The sequence below is a fragment of the Syngnathus floridae genome, chromosome 13, assembly GCF_059516105.1.
Source record: "Syngnathus floridae isolate MCC-2025c chromosome 13, RoL_Sflo_1.0, whole genome shotgun sequence".
Classification (NCBI taxonomy): Eukaryota; Metazoa; Chordata; class Actinopteri; order Syngnathiformes; family Syngnathidae; genus Syngnathus; species Syngnathus floridae.
Window position 1 is genome coordinate 13,134,391 of NC_142425.1, and position 21,781 is coordinate 13,156,171.

A 21,781-nucleotide genomic window follows, 5' to 3' on the forward strand; every position below is an offset into this window, starting at 1 on the left:
TTAATATAAAAAAATGAATAAAATATTCCGAAAACTGAAATGGTTGAAATTCATCTTTTTCACACTTTTCACTGCAAATAAAACTTAATTAACACATTAGCACAATTTAGCTACAGTTTGTACAAATTTGGATCCCGATGACTCCATTTACGTCGAAGACCCCCCCCCCTTGTATTTGCACGCCGGTTTATACTGTATACACATTTTCTCAGAGCCTGATTTAAAAAAAAATAGACGTAACAAAACAAAGGCAAACAATGGCAGACGCAGACAGTGGATATAGCAGAGAATGCAGAATAAAAGGAAAAGAAGAAGAACAATGGGCAAAGAGGCACAGGCTCCACTGGCCGCTGCAGACCACAGACCCTGCAGAGATTCCTTTCATTAGGCTTTAATATTATGCTGCCGGCTTGCCATTCTGACCCGCACTATGTGCCGGTAATAAGAACGGCCTTCGGAGCTGGACCAAAGCAACAGAGCTGCTTGAGCTGGGAGGGAAGGAGGGGGGGGAGAAAGAAAGATGGAGGGGTGCACGAGAATGAGCCGACGCGGTGCACTTTCAAATTGACACGAGGCGGGGGTGTTACATTTTCACATTCTGCCTCATTCCGACCAAGCTGCTCTGCTCTGCTCTGCTCTGGGAGGGAAATGGAGGAAGAGGGCGTTTTGTCTTCGTAGAATTGATGAAACCCCTCCATCAGTGACCTCTCTGGTGACTCAAGTTGTTTTGGTTAACAACATCCCATGATGCCACCTCCTTATTTGGGAGGCGTTGAAGGTGGCAGATTGATCTTCTGGCCTCTTCAAACACTTTGCCAACACTTGTCAGGTACATACGCGTGTGTGCGTCCTATAGGGAGACCTATGGCTGCACAATCAATTTCAAATCCTTACATGTGGACTTATTATTATTTCTGGAATACCTTACCTACTGTTGTACCGAATGATCAAATAACTCAAAATATTAGGGCTACCATCATGGCAGCCATTGTATTGCACTGGTTTAATTTCAGCTTCTTCCCCAAATGTATGTATTTATGTTGTTGGGGTGAAGGGGGCAAGCAGCTTAGAGAATAAATATACAACATCAACTACAGTGTGCATTATTCCAGCGCTAATACCCTGTCCTGCTGATGTCCTTTATACGCATCACAGATGGGCTCAGACAATATTATGCCTCTGCCGAGATCTTCTCCGGAATATATTACCAAATGATAGGGGGAGATGTCTCACTCCCTAACACACTGGCGCGCACATACACTTGCAAGTGTTGGGCCAAGAGCACTGCATATGCCCAAACATACAAGCGTGGGCTTCATTAATGAAGTGCCAGGAGAAGCCGGGGATGGGAGGGGGGGGCAGTTGTATATGTGTGTGCGTGCGTGCGTGGACACGCACAAAGCAGCCGGGGGAGAATTTCCTTCTTTAAGCTTTGAGCTCCCACTGGGCTTTGCTCCGCTGTATGGACCCTGATGCGGGCCTGCCCGTAACACATGGCGTCAGATGCACACATGGCCAGTGTCTCCATTGGCCAAACTTGAGGAAATCGTTTTCAAGTTGAATGAATTCATTAATACACAGCAAATGGATGGATTACTAGTTTTGAAATCTGAAATAATATTTCCTTCAATTATTGTTCAAATGACTATAAAATAACACGGCGGGACGGATCTGGCCCCCGGGCCTTGGGTTTGACACCTATGGTCTAAATCGAATTTCACTTCTTCGCCTTTCCAGTCACTGGACACTGCAAATGATACGGCAAGGACAGTACGACAAAACGTATTCCTTCTATACTCCTGGACCGTGGTTCATCTCCCAAGAAGCAAGCCCAGAGGTCAGCGATATCAGGACCCATGAGCAACAAGGGGTCCTAGTTAGGCATCCAGCTCAGTGCCGGAGCCAAAGGCCAACTTAGTGGGGCAAGACTGTCCATTAGTCAAGACCCTGGAACACCCCGGGGATCTGGGGGTGATAAGGGTTAGAAAAAAACGAATAAAAACCTTATCAAGCCAGACACATCCACATCCACATCCACACATATATTCTCCAAGGCATACACAGATCATATCAGGCCTTGTTTGACACTGCTGTCAGGGTGCAGTGAAGGGGAAAGACCAAACCCGGTGACACACTGACATCATACAAGAACACAAATTCATGCAGATACACACTTTTGTTTAGCCTAGACAAAGAGGGTAAAATTTCTCTTCATATTTCTTCTTAGGGTTTGATTTTTCTGCCATAAATTCCTCGCTTCGCTGATTGTGACAGCTCTTTGGCGCTAATATAATAATAATATTCAGTTCAGATTCCAAATGGTAAAAAAGCACACTAGAATTCAACTCTATACATTTTGTCGGCTTTCAGGGAAAATTTCAGGATGAACCTAAAATACACTACATTTGACCTATGATCTATTTTGGAAAAACAGATGCCCAACGCTTCAATTCAAAACTTAGCACAACTTAGCTTTTTTTTTTTCTTCTTCTTCCCAGTAACAAGGAGCTGAACAGCAAAATTCCCAACATGTAGTTGATCCATGAATGTAGCAGAAGAGTTCAAGTACCGCCCACGCCACGTGTATTCTTTTGTGTGATTATTCCAGGCGTCTCTCGCAACCTGCTGATGACACCGTGTGAAACTCAAAGCTCAATCGCCATTTTGCTCTGGGAACATGCCGTTTAAAGTTTCACAATGGCGAGGTACGCTTCAGAAATTAGGAGTCGTCGTCGAGCTCATCGCGTCGAAACGTGACGAAGATGTTTAAGTGCCAACTTGAATGGGACCAGGAAATGGATTGGTCGCTTTATGATACATTTTTAGGGTTGAAATTTGATGTTCAGCTCTCTGAGTCTGTTTGTTCTTTACCTAATGTACCATCATATAAAAATTCAGTAATGTGACATATTCCCTATCAACCAGAGGTGTCAAACCCAAGGCCCGGGTGCCAGATATGGCCCGCCACATTATTTTATGTGACCCACGAAGACAAAATTGAGATAATGCTTGCAATCTGTTTAAAATACTTGAACCGTTTTTACAAGTCGAGCCATCCTTAACTTTTATCATGTCCCTTGACTGACCTGCCAATGATATCCTTTCCCAGGGGGTCACACCTGCAATGCACACCTTGTGTTTTTCACCGCACTTTCACCCGTCTAGCCCCTGCCATCGAAGTTGTGACCACCAATCGCAAGCTGTCATGCAGTCGGTATCGGCAATACAGTGTTACGCCGAGGTCTCGGCCTTAGGGGACCTTTTGTCTCTCACCCTTTCAAACTCCCATTGTAGCTTTGTAGTTACTTGTCGCCCTATTAGCTACCTGATTAAGCAGAGTTAGCGTTATTCGTAATTCTGAATTGACAAGTCAAGTCACACTCCACTGTGGCAAGCTATAATTAACTTTCCTGTTTGTGCGCTTCTTTGACTGCAAGTGCATGTTCAGTCTGCAGATATTTTTTTTTCCTCCCCACACAACTTTGGGATGACATCTGAGAGCGAATGGATGGATTTCCATCTGTCTGCTTCGTTTTTGGGGGGAATATTTTGACGCCACATTTCCTTCTTTTTCCTTTTCGCATCCTCATTCCTCTCGCATCTGCAGATGACCAAGACATCAAGAGACTTGGGAGCTCGGGGAGGAAAAGGAGAGCAGAAGGGGAAGAGAGGGGAAAAAAAAAAAAAGGGCAGCGAGCAAGCAAAAGAGGGAGCAAGCGCCTCTCACGTCAGGTTTCCCCAGCACACCCCAGAGTGCCAGCCAGCCTGCAGTCTGTTCTCCTTTGAGCTTTCTATTCTACTACAGAAGAGAAAAAAAAATCAATTCATATTTCCATAATCCACACTCCTGTCTGTCTGCATGTCTTTGCCTGTGCCCCTCCCCTCCTTCCCTCCTTCCCTCCTTCCTTCCTTGCATTTCTCCCCTGGGGTAGACTAACCCCTCCACCCCGATCCTACGGCCTACAAATGTCATTACGTTGAGCAACAATAACGGGCAAAACAAAAGGAGGCCTTGCTCTGAGCTCTGAGCTCTGAGCAGAGACTGTTGGCTGCTGCTGCCATATGCTGGCCAGCACGGGCGGCCACAGAAAGAGACCCGAGTCTGGCTCTGGAGGACTCCAGCCTCCGGGCCCACAAAGGAGGAAAAGAGCCTTAATCCTGGTAATGAGGCCAGTGAATACAGTTTTTATGTATACAGGGGAAAGGGCCAATCCCTCTGTACACAGCACGCTAACTAGCCATCTTAAGGGCCATCTTATCCACACAAACGATCTGCTCCACAACAGAATGAAAGAGAAGGAAGGTTGCCGTGGGTGGGAGTGAAGTAAAAGAGACACACAAAAAAAAAAGGGGATGAGGTCCGGACACATGTCAAGACTCAAACTGTGTTGATTTGTTGTCTTTCTTGGTTTCAACCAAGCTTTGCGATGGGGAATATGCATAGGTAACCCAGCAGCGAAAACATTGACGTCACTATAGATAGGATTTATTTTATATTATATTCAAACTTTTGCATAAGTTTGCACTTCAAGTTTCATATGGAATGGCACTGATCAATCAAAAAAAGATTTGACTCAAATTTTCATAAATAGTTAAGTTTTTGTGTACAACTCCCCGTGGCGAAAGAAAATTAGCATAAAGCTTGCTCACTTCCTATTTATTCCAAATTGGAGAGCAGTTTAAACGAAAGGGATGGGTTGGTTTTATTACAACATGTTACGTGATTGTATTGATCAAGCTGGATCTCTAATTTTGTTTGTTGGCCAAGCCTGAACGTCTACCCTCAATGTACAAAGTTTATTATCTGCAAATCTAAAATGATTATTTATTCATGACTATTTGGGTTGTCCAAATCGATTTGGCATAACAGTTCAGAATCCCCCGTTTCCATGTGACCTCAGTAATAATATGGGACTGAATGTTCAGATGTTGAGCTTCAACTCCAGAGGACACGACCCTGACTGGTTGAGGGGGAACAAACCGTCCAAAAACAGACATCTGAAAGAGCTACTTTGCCAATGGAATTAACCTAATAATGCTACCGTCGTGAAAAATGTAGCAGACAGAGCAAAACAATGAAAGCGAGAATCCGAAAACAAAAGTGTGCATTCCTGTCACGGCTGCATGATAATTAGCCATTCCTCGCTTGTTGAAGAGCCGCTCGCTGCTTTTCATTACCGACGACAGACATGCAATGAGACGGGGAGACGGAGAGGAGAGGAGGAAAGACAGAGTGAGAAGGGGGGAGAGAAAGAACCATGATGAGCAGGAGGAGGAGGAGGAGGAAGAGTAGTGATGGGGGGAGTGAACAGAAAAACAGGAGTGAGAGAATTAGAGAAGATGGGGAGTTGGGGAAGAGAGAGAGAGAGCGAGAGAGAGACAGAGAGAGAGAATGAAAAAGCCGAGTGTGTTCCATCCAACCTGGTCGGTGTAGTCCTGGGGGAAGCTCCACAGCACGGTTGGATCTAGAGGTAATTGACAGACAGCATTAATCAGCGGGTGAGAAACACACCGTCTTCGCTAGCTGCCTCAGAAGACATACATATTAATGAGATGGGTGGGGGCAAGGGGTAGCTGCTGCTGCTGCTGCTGCTGCTGCCTGTGTCTGTGCACGCACACACACACACTCACACACATGCACGCTCACACACCTTTTACTCTCACACGGCAGCAGAACATAGCGAATGTGTTGAGGCTGCACGAGCTGGAAATATGCAAATGTGGAGTCTCAGTATGGATACGATAACGTTTAAAAACAATCCGATCATTGCAGGCCGGCTTCACTTGAATCATGATAAAATGGCACGTTTGATTCGATGGAGCCGTATATAATATATTTTTTTTAAAACATCTTAGCAATGATAAACGATTGAGGATGAATTGGATTTTCATAGTGAGCTATTAGCTGGAAAAGGGAGATGTCTGGCCACCCATCAGACAGAATTGGCCATTTGTCATTTGATCTTTTTTAACGAGCTACTGAAACTCTGATATTTGATTAATAAAAAAAAAATCCATTTATTAAATAATCAGCAACTTTTAATTAGCTGGAATTTGATTTATAAAATGTGCTTTGAAGACTTCTATGTAAAACTACAGCTCCAAACACGAGCAGATAAAACAAGAAATAACGGCATGAAATGAAGTTTTCATTTTCAACAGCTTGCGGCCATCATCATGTGTGTATGCAATAAGCTTGCATCTGTCCCAATGTGGCTAATTCCGCATCGAAGGCCAAGCTCAAAGCCAAAGTGAGTGAAAGGAAGCAGTCATCCCTGAACACGGGGGTCTTTGCTAAACATGGCTTCCACAGCGCCTAGGTCACCATGTGACACAAGTAAGTAGCAGCACAGCCTTGAAGAGACACAAGCTGCGGACCATCAATTTACGTCACACGCAAAAATATACACAAACTTATCATTTCAAACATCAGTGAACAATTGGACCCCCATCCAATTTGGCATAAGTGATAGGGGCCACAAATATACAACACATTTATTTTGTAATAATCCAATATGATGATGAATATGACCCCATCCCAAGTAAATGTCAACTGACAGAAAAAAATATTGAAAAAAATATTTATATAGATCTGTCACTAATTTCTGGCCCTCTTTATTGTTTCTCATTTCCTAACCTTCCTTTCTCCTCATATTATTCCCTCGCTCTCTTACTGGGCGAGTAGAGGGCGCAAGAGGGGGCCTGAAGGGGGTGGAAGTTGAAGGTTACAGGGGTAAAAAGGACCCCCCGCTGCTCCGCCCGGGGACACAAATGTCACCATGACAGATCCTGGAACTGTTAATTCATCCTCACAAAGCACACCCTCAAATCTGAATTGATTGCACCGCGACCTGACACAATTCATGGTGTCACATATTCAGAATTCTCCACTGAATAAATAAAATGAGAGTCTCTATAATTAAGGAGGTGCAATATTTTACCAGGCATGCATAAATATGGAGCACATTTGAGTTGGAGAAGATGAAAATCATTTCTAAGTAATCTAATAACAACTCAATTTTATGTACACATCACAAGTTGACTAAGGTTGTGATTTATTCCAGCTACAATGAGCCTGGCGATAAACTGAAAACAACGTGCCGCTAACAACAGAGAGAAACTTTAGGGAAGGAAATTTAAACCTTCTTTTAAATCCGATTCATCGACAGATTAACTGATTATTCAAATCATTGTTCGTTTCTGCCCGATTTGCTCACCAATCGCATGATCATAAATCGGGTTTGTAATTTTCAGTTAATAGATACCGGAGGGGGAAAAAAATTGTAGGTTATTTTTTTTTCCTAGTTTTTCTTGGTCTTGTATCAAACAATGCAACGTTTCAGTTTGGTGTGGTGATGTGAAAAAGAGGCAAAAAACAAAAAAAATCGCTTCTGCACAAGCGCTCGGCTTCCCAAAAAAAGTTCTGTTGACTATTCTTGTTGAGAGCAGCTGCAAACTGTTTCAAAGAAGTCAGTTGGTTTCGATTTTCAAGCTGGCTGCTAATATGACCAAGGGAAGAAAAAAAAAAAAACCTGTTGGGTGCGAATTGATTCCAAATCACCTATCCAGAAGTGGATTCCGACATTCACACCTAAGAATATATGTGGCATGACCATTGGACCCTGCCATGAGTGTCCATGTAAACAGCCGCATACATGCATGTTTACAGTCAGACGGATGATTATTTACTGTACGGGTAACATGTCCATTGATCCCTGGGGCCTTCAAGCATGGCTGACCTCCAGCAGTCGTCAGCATGTGGGCGACGTGTGAGCGGCCCCTGAGCATTGGCACGTTTACTTGGAGGAGGGGGAGATGCTGGGAATGCTGGTGCAGGGAAAAAAAAAAAAAATCAATGCTTCTGCTTTTCTTAAGACGCATGTCAAAGGTGGAAAGTGAAAGGGTTAATAGGTGAAGGGTGTTGGGAACGAAGAGTATGTGAGAGGAAAGATGAGCTTTGGATCAGGTGACACCATTGCTAACTCAGGTGGGCCAATTAAAAAAAAAAATGCTGATGTTATATGTGCATGGAGAAATGTTTTTTTTATTTTAATATATCCCATTGTGACAATTGTCTTCATAATTCTATGCGTATTGGCACGTCCAAGTAGGCTAAAAATGAAAACTCTTGGCATCTTCATCTTGGCATACATTTTTGCTTCTTGGGATTTCCAAGCATGGAGCTATTGGCAGGAAATGGCATTCCTAACGCTGCTGGCTGGGAAGGGAAAAAAAAAAAAAAAAGTTGGCGCAAGATGCCATGTGTCAGATAGCTCACACTGCCCACTGAAGTATTTAACTTGAAGCCATTTTGTCCAAAAAAAAAAAAAAAAGAAAGTTGATTTAAGGTTGCATGAAAATGTCCTGTGTGTGCTGGGGGAAAGGAATAAATGTGAAAAAAAAAAATCAAAAATCATCTCACTGGCTCACCGGCCGTTGCAAAGGAGAAAAAAAACGAAAACACCTAAAGATGAAAGATAATTCTCTATACTGTGGGAATCAAACAGACTTGGAGCCCTTATGGCCATGCAATGCTCTGAAGGCATAAAAACACTTTTTTTTTTTCCTTCTCCACAAACGACTGAATATGTGTTGCGTGTGAATAGGGGGCCTGTTTGTTAAGGGAGGCCAAATCCCATATGGTGAACACCAGCTCCTCCGCTGAGAAGAGAAACTGTGAAAGCCATCGGCAGCCTCTCTCCTCTGCAAATGAAGGGATGTAGCGCCTGCCTCTCCTTGTTCCTCCTTTCTCTGGCTCCCTCTCTGCTCCCTTTTTCTTGGCCAGGGGTTAAACTGCTGCACTCTAACCTCCTCGGCGGTGATTTCATTCACTGCGTTTGTCTCGCTTGCGCTCTCATCTGTGAGAGAGACTTATTTCACAGTATGGAGTGGATTAGGGACTCATTCGTATGGCCTGGCTACAAAAGCGTTGTTTTAGCGAGCGGCCGCGACGCCGTGACAGGAGGAAGCTGCCGCTGGCTCGGTCGGCATCCACAATCGGCCCATTGTGGACGGAGGGAGCCCGGCGCTAGAGGCCGTCTAGACTTTGAGCCCGGGCCGATTGGGGAAACAGAGGGAGAAAATCCCATCAGGCAGTGGAGTGAAAGTTAACTAAGGTAGCCTGCTGTGAACCTGATGAAGATGTCAAGACAACATATGGCCAAAAATGGCCATTGTCAGAAGAAGGAGCTTTCTTCCCTCAGAGGGTGGCTAAAGAAGATCGTGGAGGGAAGAGGGTGGGGTGGGGGGGCAACCTCAAGGAAGGAATAACTGCGGTGGTCATCGCTTTACTTCTGGATCAGTAGACTTATTCCGGCTGGGAGGAGGCCCAACTCCTCGGCTCGCGGTTAAAGGAGTAAGCAGATTAACTGGCATCTTTCAAAAGGCCAGCCCAAAGAAAACACACTCGGACATTTACAAGATTTTTTTTTTTTTAAGGAGGGGGGGCTTTTACCAATCAAGCCAGCCTGCACGCCGTAAATGGCATTACATTTCATGCCGATTTAGTCGGCAGAGGTTTCGAGTAAACACGATATGCTCCTTAAGTTTATTAAAAACGGATTGGTCACACTAGGTCAATTACAAATGAGGGGAAGGAAGTGAACTAGCTTCAATTCAATTCAAATGAACTATAACGAGAATCGGTGAACGCAGAACATAAACAATCACGTTTCCAAACGGATCTCATCCGAGCCTAAAAACAGACGTGAAGGTGCTACATTTTTTTTTTCTAACAATTTACAACTCAAACCAACAAAAATGGAGGGGGGGTGCAACATCTAAGGGTTGCGTGTGCTTTTCCAGATGGAAAAAGAAGAAGAAAAAGAAAATCAACAACTGGCAAGCTTCACATGCGCTAGATCGTGGCCAGGGGGATTTTCTAATCCACTTCTTCATGTACATCTGAAAAGATAAACAACCGCCTCAGCCTCAGTCTCACTGGAAGGAGACGAAAGACGGAGCTGCATTGAGATGATGTGACCCTAATAATGCCACATTAGTTGTTTCGTTTTCCCAGCCATGTGAGAAAAAGATGCTTCGGCGAGGAGAGAGGGAGGGAAAGGGGGTGAAGTGGAGCCATGCGGAGACAGAGACGTGAAAGCGATACTGTCTCCGGGCTAGTTGGGATGCAACCCAATTTCACGGCTTCACGAATGACTGGCACAGCATATGGACGCAACCTTTGTGACAGCCAGCGCATATCAGCGCTGATATTTCCAGCCACCTTCCATACTGCTCCGACGTGACGTCAAACGGAGGAGCCTCTGCATGACTGCTTGGCCGACACCATGTACTCAGCATTTTGTTTGGATAGCTAAGGAGGACGTAGCCAGCGATCTGTCACGCTACTTCGTAAAATCTACCAAGCTTGACAAGTCCGCTTTGTAACTCGAGACAAATCGAGCGTTGGAGTACAGATGGGTGAGCGAGTTAGTGCAAGTTAATGATGCTAAGTCCGTAAATAATGTCGGGAAAAAATACAAACGCATCTTAATGTAGTCACATATTTCGCCTCATACTGTCTTTTTGTATAATATAATGTATATATATAAAATAATAATAATAAAAATAATAAATAATAATAATATAAAATATATAAATAATAAGAGTAAAAATCTGCGTGATGACTTTGAGAACAAACAGGAACAAGGTCTTGTTTTGAACCGCCATTATGTTGAGTTATCAGGTGTGGCTCTTCCACACTCACCGGGAGGTCTTGGATTTTGCATGGACACAAGGCAATAATCTGCAAGCCTTGTCGGAAAGAAAGAAAAAAAAAAGGTGAGAATAAAGACAGCCTGAGGACTAAGTTGTTTTACCATCTCAAGAGCTAACATCACAGACATTAAAAGCTACACGAGTCAGCTCTCCACGGCAAGCCTTACGCAGCCAAAGTAACAGCAGAAAAACACATTCAGCAAAAATTGGAAGACACGAGACAGTCGCTGACTACATCAGAACAACCGCGGTGAAGAACTGCAGAAAAAATGTGAAGTACTGAAGATCGGATTTGAACAATTGAGATGGAAGATGTCAAGTGGAATGAGCCAGGAAAATCTGTGTCGGCTCTCATTTGCAGCGGACAATCAAAATTAGAGATGGGAGTAATTAATGATGAATAAAAATGAGTACATGTCAATTGAATTGAGTTAAAGTGGACTGCATGACTTGGCTACAACCAGCAGAGGCGCTATTGGCTGGAGGACAAAGTCAATAACTTTGGTCCAATCTACTCAAATGACTACTATCATCTATTTATTTATTTATTTATTTATTTATTTAAATCTGAGATGCTAATTCCAAATCTGTCCTTGTTTTTTCTCTTGAGCATCAGGTTTTCCTAACATAAAAACAACACTACTAATAATTTTAAAACCATTTTCTGTCGTCCAAGCAGTGATTCCTTGCCGGCTTCCCTTTTGGAGCAGCCTCGGTTTTGACGGAGCGATGGAAATGTTATTTTCGGGGCATGTGACAAAAGGAAGTTTTGGGACGCGTAAAAACTTAAGGAAAGCCATCAGGTGATATGCCAGTCGGCGGCAGATGCTTAGGGGAGAGTTTCTTTTGACTCTTTGCGGCATCACACAAAACACGGTGTCGCGCGGCAGCTCCTTGAGGTGTGGAGAGGATCGATCTCGGTTAATGTCATATGGCACAGCACCCAGAGGCAGCAGCATGGTGCTGATGACAGTGAAAAGCCTTGCCTTTGGCGGCGACATGCACGCTGCTGCTGAGCTGTGATTTGAAGTTCACATGCAAAGGCTGACAGAAAGACAGCTCTCAGTCAGGCATTCCAACTTGAAGTCACTCAGCCAGTCTCTCCACAGGGAAGACAAAACATCTGTAGCCGCTAAAAAGCACAGAGTGGAACACACAAAGTTCTGCTGCAGGACTGCTGGGCCAAAATGCTGAGACACAACACAAACATGGCTCACCGATAGCCAACATTGGATCAATTACTGATATGCACTGGGAAAAATAACAATTAAAACAAAAAAAATGCTGATTAAAAAAAATCAGCACAACGTAAAACCATGCACTATACACTGCAATAAACAAAAAAACAATTATTAAAAAATTAAAATAAACTACCTCACGGATTTCATTTATTGCAAGTCACCCCCACAATGTAATTAATAATACAATGAGACCACCAAACATTCATTTGGTTTCATAACAGCCTTCTTTGGAAAGCCATAAATCCAAAAATGGCCCACGGCAAAAATGACTTTGACACTTCTGGGTAAAGGAATGTATGAGCTTCCTGATCATTTCTAAGATCCTGAAACCAACCTCAGCAATATGCCGACAACTGGTAGACCTAAACAGCGATCGCCATTTCTGGCTCATAAAATTTAGCAATCAATCCCCAGATTATAGTTCAGAGCGTAATCCGAGCTCATCCAATGACTGACGTGTTTGTAAATGTGCACATGGCGTGCTCTCGTAGACTGTCTGTCTGTAAACAAATTGCAAGATTTCCAATGAGAAATCATCTAAGACGTCCACAAAAGCATCACGATTGACCTATATTTGAAAAATAGGCCAAAACTCAAATTAAGGGCCAACAGGGCTTCCTTCCGACGTGCATGTAAACGCCATCGTCTTCGCGGTAATTGTGAGGCAACGTCTTTGTAGCCTTGAACACACACACGTAGCCTGGAGGCACGGCTGTTGACATGTAAATAGTGAAGACACAAGCTGAAATGACAGCACAGACAGCAGGCTTGTACCACTAGTTCTGCTTGACTTGGGTTTTGGTCTTGGTGCCTAAATTAAGAGTCTGGATGTCAGGATACCAGTACTCATATCATGTCAATAACTAGGTTGATTTTCTTAATTACCGATGGAAGATACTACGTATGTGTCTTTTGCGTCACGCCGCTTCCAGATCACTTTGCGTCACTTTACGAGGCAACGGCTCAGAGAGGGTCCCAACGCATTGCCCTTCACGGTCTCGGATGTCTTTTTCCACAAGTTTCTGTATTTCTATTGTCAAGATTGTCAAAATAAGAGATCTCTATATTCGGCTGTTGTCTTTCCATTTGCAATCTAGCAGCGGCCGTAAAGGAATTTAATACAATGTGTGGAATGGTCAAAACACAGGTCTTAGAGAACCCTCGTTTCCCCCCAAAAATAAAATAACCGTACCGAGAAGAACACTTCTCTAATATGCTTAAATATATTTGACATCTGCTTAGCATGACGTTGTCAAAAGTCAGATATTTGAGGACAGATTTTTTATTACGAATAGCATCCCAATTAATAAACCCATTTCATTTATGGCTGAAACTAGGCCACCTTGATATTACACGCATTGGACCTAGCCGATAATTGTTGATTATTTGTATGTTTGTTTGCATAACAAGCGCCATCTGCTACGCTCCAGACATTCCCGATCCCCGACAGTCATCGCTTGACATCCGTGTGAAGAAGAACTTAAACTTCCAGTCGGGTCCACGTTTCACTTTTGCTTCATTGATTCCACGTTTTAAGATGAATAATCCAAGAGCTACCCAGAGAATGTGAGGAATGGTCACTTGGGAATAGATTCACTCAAGTCTATTAGCATGAGCGCACACAAACAGCAGCCAGTAAAAACAACTGTTCAGTCTGTAAAGATGATGCAATGAACCACTTCTGCAGTCATCAAAATCATCACATTTTAAATTATTGATCAGGCCTTACACTTTTTTCCACACTGAAGAAGAAATGTCTATAAATAGCCCGCGGTGGGTGCCTAGAAGTATTTCCATGTTTTTTCCCCCCCTCATCTAGATGCTATTATAAACACTAATAAAAAATGGAAAAATAGACAGTGCTGCACTTCTTGCTATAGCAACCACACCACAAAACCCAAAGGCTCTTATTCCGGCCCAGTGCTTTATGCTTTGGCCACTAAACACCATGCTGATGAAACAACAAAGCTGTCCAGAGGGGGTTGGATGTTTCCAAGTGAGTGCGCCAAGTACCGCATGTCACAAGGTCAGATGGCACCAAAAGAGAAGCCGTGCGATACAGTTCAAAACAGACTGGACAAAAATGGGCCTTGTTTGTGTCGGCAAATTAACCGTGAAAAGAAGGATTTTAAAAAATAAGATCAAACAATGACTTGACACTTTAGCAAGAGAAATTAAATAAGCAGAAAAGGGCGAAAGCAGTGATGAGGGTGGTCAAAAAGATAATAAACAAAATAAATAGCATTTACAAACAGAAAGAAGCCCTGATAGTTAAATACGAGGATCTTAAATCACTCCACGTAATTAGAAACAAACCGAGGCACTCTAATCTTTTTAAATAAGACAAGTTGGAAGCCTAGCCAGCAAGCAGCAGGTTCTGACACAGTGGTGAATGGGTGAGTGACTCGGGAGATACAAATGACTCCAGACAAGAACAAAAAAGTGATGCTGGAGAGCATGGGGAGATGTTGATACACTAGCGTGCCAAAATCCAGTCTTACATTTTGGCAGATTGGAAAAACTACAAGTACAATTTGACGTTGAGGGCTTGTGTACGATGTAAACGTTCCTTGCTAACTGATTCATCTTTAGAGAGAAGTTAGAGATTTTATGAGTCGATCACGGCCGTTTTGTTAACTCATTCATAGCCAGTCCCGTTAAAATGAAGTCTATAGTCATCAATGGCAGCGAAAAAGTTAAATGTCTATCCCTAGTTATGACTATAACAAATACTTAAGTGGGGAAATCTGCTTAATTTGACTCTGAGGAAACTGAACAAAGACTTGCATGACATCTTGATCTTCTGTAAATGAGCTAATTTGGTAAAGTCACATGGGTGAGCCAAAGTAGAAAGGCATAAGGGTTGCGAGATAAACAATGTGTGAGACCCAGGGGTCTTCTCAAGAGTGAAAGTGAAGAGGAGTGTGGCCTCTCTAATGACCAATCAACACCCTCCTCGCTGCCATGACATCTGTTAGTACTCCAACGGCCTCCGATTTGAGCGCCATGAACGCAACACGCCGCCGCCGCCGCCGGGATCCAATCACGGCTGTTGGAATAAGTGAGCTTTGGGTCGAGGACCAATTCTGACATTTCGCAGAATGCCAACGTTCAACCTTTTCTAAAAGTTCTACTACACGAGTTTTGCGCCGTGAATGCAAAAGGTGAAAAAAGAAAGGAGGGGGAAAAAAAATCACAGTTTTGCTTGAGGGGGCGAGAGCAAAGAAGCAAGCGGGCGGATATCGAACTAGCGAACAGTAGGCGACCCTTTGGAGACCTTGGGATCACACGGGATGCTGTACAAAAGAGACATTTCATAATTGGACAAAGTGAAACCAAAACATCATGTGGATAAAAGGCCAAATAGTGTCTGCTCTGTACTTTTTAGTTCTCGAATGTCTTGGATGTGTTTCGAGAGGAGCGAATGTTAGAACATCTATTTTTTGGTTATTTATTTTCATAACAACTTATTCAAAAACAACAGTCTGAGCGCAATTTTGTGTAAGTCAATAATAAAAATTAAATACTTAACATCATTAAAGCAAGCTCAAGTTAATGCACAAGTTGTAAAATATTTCATAAGAAATTTAATAAGAAAATTATTTCTTGATGTCCATTTAATACTGTAGTAACAAGCCATATGTGATATGGGTGTTGAATATTACCATAGATATTATTACGATATTTAACATGTACCTAAAGAATGCACAAAATAAATAGATACATTTTTCATCTATATATCTTTTTACTACTGTTCAGTTTTTGGATGGCTTGGTTTTTCTTTTTGCATCTTATAAATGAACATGGGGAGGGGGTGGAGTCACGCAAACCAAATCATACGAATAATAACTAGTCATGCGTGCTGCTCTATTGTCGTTTTTTCCAAAGAATGAATTGTCTCCGTAATTGCAGCATGAATGTAGTTGTAAACTGATCTGCTGATCTCTTAAGTTTATTGCTTTGTTACTGGAAACAATCTGGCTGGGGGGGCGAAGCGGGTGAGGACAGGTAGCATCTGTCCCCACCTACTGCCTTGGCAGCTTTTGCATCATCTGCTAGCTTTGGCAGCCTCTTGGAAGCACATCAATATGGCTTTATGTAGCCAGAACTGCTAGTAGCTAGCATGCCAGTCACGCTCTCAGGCAACACTCCCTCACAGGCTGAGCATCCAAGGAGCTCGGAGCCAACAGAGCTAAGCACAACTGAGCTTGCATTGAACAGGGAGGCCAAGTCTCCGTGGACCTGCATGGGGGGGGGGGGGGGAAGGGCCCGGTGTCTGTCATCCATTCACACATGCGTAGTTAGAAAGGTAGAGCAAAGTCCACAAACGTTTCACTCTACCCTTGCTTTGAGCTTTATTTTTATCTATGTACTAGCCGATCAATTTATTATCCTAGAAAAATATTTTTGCAAAATTCACAATTAATATATTGCCATTTGAATTACAGAAATCAGATCAAAAGATCCTAAATATTACGTAATAAGTGCTCCACGGGAGCACATTTGTTATTTGAACAGGGAAATAAAAAAAACATTAGATCGTAAAGGTCATGCATCATTAGGCACAAAAGCCTATAGCCTTGTTGGCGTAACATCAGAGACCCCCACAAGTCTCACGAGACCCTCCTACACAGTGTCCAATGTAAACAGCGGATTCACATTTGCCAGATGTTTACTGTTATCAACTGAAAATTGATCAGTCGCCCTTAATACGATACGATAATAAGCCAGCTTTAAGTTTTTGTCCCAGACCAAAGATGAGGTCATAGATGCATGCTTAGATTGAACAATTGAAGAATTACTCACTGGGTTATATTTTCTTGTATCATTATAATGATTAAGAAACTATTTTAGGATCATTAAAGTTAGGCACAAAAAAAAAAACAGTAAAGGAAAACAAAACCATGTGACTGCACGCCTGCCCGCAAACACGTACATGTCACCGGCAGTGTGCTGATTAAAGAAGGTGTGAAGACTAGTTAACACAGGAAGACAGTGACCATCTTAAAAAAAAAAGAGTGATTTTCATTGGACAACAAGCCTTGTGCCTTTTGAAGTTGACCTAAACACCTGACCGTGTCACACATGGATCTCGTTTCAGGGCCTGCAAGACCAGGATGTGGTGAGGACGGCAAAACAGCGACATCAGCAAAACCACGTGAGCTTTCCATTGACTCAGGCGGGGAGGGAAGGAGCCTGTCACTGTTAAATATTTTTAATGCAAACTGCACTACTTAAAAACAAAATTGCAGTCAAAATCCAAGTTTCACTTATATACACACAACTTTCGGAAGTCACATAAGTATTTAGATTAGTTGAATTTTATTTGAGTTCTAGTCATGTCTGCTTTGGTGAAATAAAAAGGAAATAACACGTAAAACCATATTTCGGCCAAAGGTGTAAGCGACAGGCGGTTGGTTTCACATCACGACCAAAGCCTTTCTAGTTATGACTCACAGCTTTAACCCTTTCTACGTACGACAAAAATACATTTGCTTCAAAGATCAGCCGGTTTGTCGTCTTACATAGGCAAAATTAGTTCACGCACATGAAATAGTAGATTGATTTATAGGCCAACCGCTTTAAAAACACTCCATAGGGACTTTTTTTGGATGTATGCTCGCAATCACGTCTGATTCCACAACCTTGAGTCAAACGACTGAGCTGAACGACCCGCAGAGTGTGCAAACATTGAGCTCTGGAGAGCACAAGTCCGGATATGAGGCTGACCCTGAATCATATGTGGAGGAAGTGGGTTATTACGGCACAGGCTGCTTGCTGCTTTATGAGTTTGCTTTAAAATCCAATATCACAACTGCATCCAAGGGCAACTTTCAGTCTACTCTTTTACTTTAGCCAGGCAGCTGCACAAATCTACAGAAAAAAGTTTGTGGGATATTTGACTTCATGTATATAATATGGCCAATTTAATATCTAATATTCTCCATGAGAATAACTGGCAGCAGTTGCGTTCCAGGCCTGCTTTGCCACCTTTTGTCCCAGCAGTGACTGCCAGAATGTTTGACCCACTGTAAATAGCACAACGGTTAATACAACTTGCTGACCAAAGCATGATCTTTGAAAAACTTTTCTCAAGGGTCAGGGTGCAACGGGAAAGGTGGCTGGCTAGCTTACAGACGCAACAGCAGAGTGCAGACTGGAAGGTCAGTTGCAAAGACAGACAATGCATAGCGCTAATATGTAACCGAGCTTCAGCTGACTTTCTGCTGACCTTGCTTTCGGAAAGACGTCGACAGAGAAGCATAAAGAACATGCTGCCGACTTTACGACAACAATTATGATAACAACCTGTCTGCGCAGTGACACGAGCCCTATAGTTACAGAGCAAAAGGCATTCATGAGACAAAAACAAACATTTAGACTTCTCAAAACATAACACTTACTTACCTTTTTTTAAGGTGCATGACAAACAAAAAACACAACACTTACCTTTTTTTCAAAAGTGCGTGACTGCCATTAATTTTGTTTAATGTAAGGTGATTAGAGGTGCAATGATAAATCGATTAATCAACCCATCATCAATTAATAATGAATCCATGCTTTTTAATAAATCATTTCATTTGCTTTCACTTCTCGAGGGGACACTGAAATTATAATACATATACACACACACACAAAGTATTTTAACATGTTTAAAAAGGAGTTAAGTGTATTATAAAAGTAGTGATTACATTAATGCTTTCAGTAATCTTCCTAGCTGTCATATTTGCACACAATATTTCCACTGCACAGGATGAACAGCCTGTTAGAGTCATAGGGTCAGGCAAGTTTTAAACACATAAAATTAGGTCAGAGATGGTGAAAGGAGATTATCAGTGACCAAAAAAAAAAAAAAAAGCTTACCCGCATTTTTAGTTGCTGAAGAAGCCACATGCAATATCAAATCAAATGTTCTCTCTGGGTTCTCCCTGAAAACAAGACAGGGAGTCATGAATGGAACAGAACAGTATTTCACAATCCATTTCAGGTAATCGATTAATTATGCCTAGTTGTGCAGTGTTACTTATCTGATCTAGAGCCAATAACGGAATATTATTCTCATTCCATAAAGACATACAGTTATATCTTAGAGCATATCTGATCGGACATAGGGCACATGTTGTCATATCTTTTAAGAAGGTTAGCAGAGCTGCTAACAAGCGCGCGCACACACGAGCTGCAGCAGACTGACCCAAAAAGCTGTCGAGCCAGCTGGTGTGCCTCTCAAATCCAAATAACGGCTAGAATTTCCTCTTTTTCTTCTTGTTCTCCATGCATACATCAATTGGGCTAGGTACAAGTGTAAAGGCTTACTTGACTCTGCTGTCCATGTTTTAGCTACCGCATCGCGACAGCTCCGTGCTGTCTGTCTGTCGGCGGTGGCGGTTCTGAGGCTCAGCAATCCGACAAATGTCCCTCCCCCGCCCTCCACTTTTTGTCCTGGTCCTGGGCTTATCGGGCCCCTGAAGAAAGATGTCACATCTCCACATAAAAGGGAACGGTGTCTCTTTCGCCCTTGTTCCGTTACCGTGGGCCCAGTCCCAGTTCCAGTCCCAGTCCCAGCCGAGTATTTCCCACAACAAGCATCACTCCAGGAAGTGCTGTCAGACGGACCGTGACGTCATCACGTCGGTAGAGGATTTTCCACCGTTACATCGACAAGAATGATTAATTCGGAGTATTTTTTAGTATGAAATTAGATGAAGACTGAAGTAGACCTGGTGTTTTTTGTTTTTAATTTATTTTTTAATTCAAGAGATCTGGTGTTTTTTCTTGTTCATTTGTTTTTAAAATAAATTGTTCAAACCACGTGTCATTTATCATCCAATTTTTAACAGAAATTCAATCCAGAATTTCCTGACTGTGAGACAGACTAACCACTTGTACACCAATTTGCCTAAACAAAGTGGGAAAATACAGTACAGGTGAATTATTGAAGGCAAAAGGTGAATCCTCGCATAGCAGTTCAGTGTATGTTCCTGTACAGCAAAAAGTGAAGGGATTAATGTTTGTTTCACAGTCTGACTCACAAACGTGAACTTGTATTTGTCAAGAGATTCAGTTCCTTATTTGTCAGGGGACCAACTCCCTGAAGTCAAACCTGCTGGCAGAATCAATTACAATTCTGACACTTCGATTTCCATCCCGAGGCGGATTTATGCTCGCCTGAATGTTGTTTCTGTTATCTAGAAACCCACCCATCTCAGAGGACTTTAAATTCTCTTTAGACTTTACTTTTCCTTTTCACTTTACTCTCATATTCAAGCAGTATTTGTGTGATGGTAAATTGAAATCAAATCTTGGATGAGCCTCTCCTCCCCTCTCCAGAGAGGCTGCCTGGATCAGAGCCAGATTTATACAGGCGGACTAAAAGGTAATTAAGTGGCAGCAAAATGAAGCATATGGTTTCTGGCAGCGGGATGCGATAGCAAGATATATATAAAAACAATCAGTAACATACATGAGGTTTCACACTGCAAGGAACTATGCTGTCAACACTTCCAGATCACATTTATTTATAGCAAACGAAGGACAACAGTGTTCACTTCTGTTGACTGAGAAACTTTGCTTTGGATTAGTTCTAACTTTCATTAGCTCACTTTTTTTTTCACCTTTCATCAAAATACCCAAAGAACAAAAATTACATCATAGTTTACACTCCCTTTTTTTTGTCATGTTGAAAACATCCTGCCCAACATACTGCTGAGTGACATAAAAACGTTTTGCCCCCCTGCACCCAAACTAATAATAAATACCACTTGCAGACACATTTTCAGAAATACAGTTAAGAAAAGATTTGTTTGGTTGTATAGTTCCATTCTTGATGGGGTTGGCAGGCACTCCAAAGAACCATCTATTTGTATACAAACAATAAAATCTCAGTTTCTCATATTACACCTCGTTAAATTTGTAGAATGAGCAAACAAACCCCGAGTACATCTTGCGGCAAAGTGAACTTGCAGCCACAGCGACATCGTAAATGTAATCTGCGTTTTCTTACGTCCCTCTGATTGTTCTGACAGATGCAGAACTATGGGGGGTGATATAAGACATTGAATCTGTCATCCCCCAAGGTTTGCAGATATTTATTTTTATTAAAATTGTCCGAGGGTAAATGAACCTCATAGTGTCAATCAAAAAAACACTTGTCACTATTCATTATACTTAACGCTACAGCAGACATATCGTCAGTGGCTTCCAGGAGAAGATAACCTTGAAAGGACTCATTATATGTCTACTCATCAACCTTGCAGTTCTCAGTCTAAATCCTCATATAACTTTAATATTATGGGAAGGTATCCTTGCACTCAGTCAAGGAGAGCCCAGCTAAGATTTTAGCGGGATTACAGGGATTTACCTGCATAGCAAATTACATATACTTACGTCTAATATGCTAAATAGAGTGGATCGATGAAAAGGGTCACAGAGGAACAAACGGCACTCTGCCAGATGTTCTGGTAAAATCTTCAGTAGGATTAGTTCTCAATTGTTCACACAGATCTTTGTGGATTAAAGCTGTGTGGCATCATACTGTACTGTGTATTTTTATATTTGGGTCATTTCCCACATTAGAATATCAAAAAGTAGAAGAAAAGCACCATCTACAGGTATTTGTTGACATTTATGGCCTAATTGATGGAATAGTTCTTTAAACTCCTCTCATGGGGTTACTATGGCTGCCTGAAGTTCAGGTTTCAATTTTCAGATCAGTGAGGTTTGCATGTTCTCTCCATGTTTGCATGGGTTTCCCTCTCTGCTTCTGCACACATTATAAAAACATTCATGTTTAGTTTATGAAGTGAAGGCTAATATATTCCATT

The 21,781-nt window shown here is 42.3% G+C and overlaps 1 protein-coding gene across 11 annotated transcripts in view; it reads right to left on the reverse strand.

Moving 5' to 3' along the window:
• The window catches only part of dennd1b (DENN/MADD domain containing 1B), a 79,719-nt gene extending 60,136 nt beyond the window's left edge, over nt 1-19,583 (reverse strand). For 9 of the 11 annotated variants that reach the window (XM_088395310.1, XM_088395307.1, XM_088395304.1 and 6 more), the window contains exons 1-4: nt 19,275-19,583; nt 18,825-18,889; nt 7,740-7,827; nt 5,422-5,465 (exon numbers count right to left, since the gene is read on the reverse strand). In XM_088395310.1, the coding sequence (XP_088251436.1) occupies nt 5,422-5,465; nt 7,740-7,827; nt 18,825-18,854 (162 nt within the window). In that variant the 5' untranslated portion in view covers nt 18,855-18,889; nt 19,275-19,583. The remainder of the gene's footprint in view (nt 1-5,421; nt 5,466-7,739; nt 7,828-18,824; nt 18,890-19,274) is intronic. The other 2 variants (XM_088395313.1, XM_088395312.1) reach the window with 2 other exon arrangements.
• Nucleotides 19,584-21,781: the final 2,198 nt, after the last annotated feature.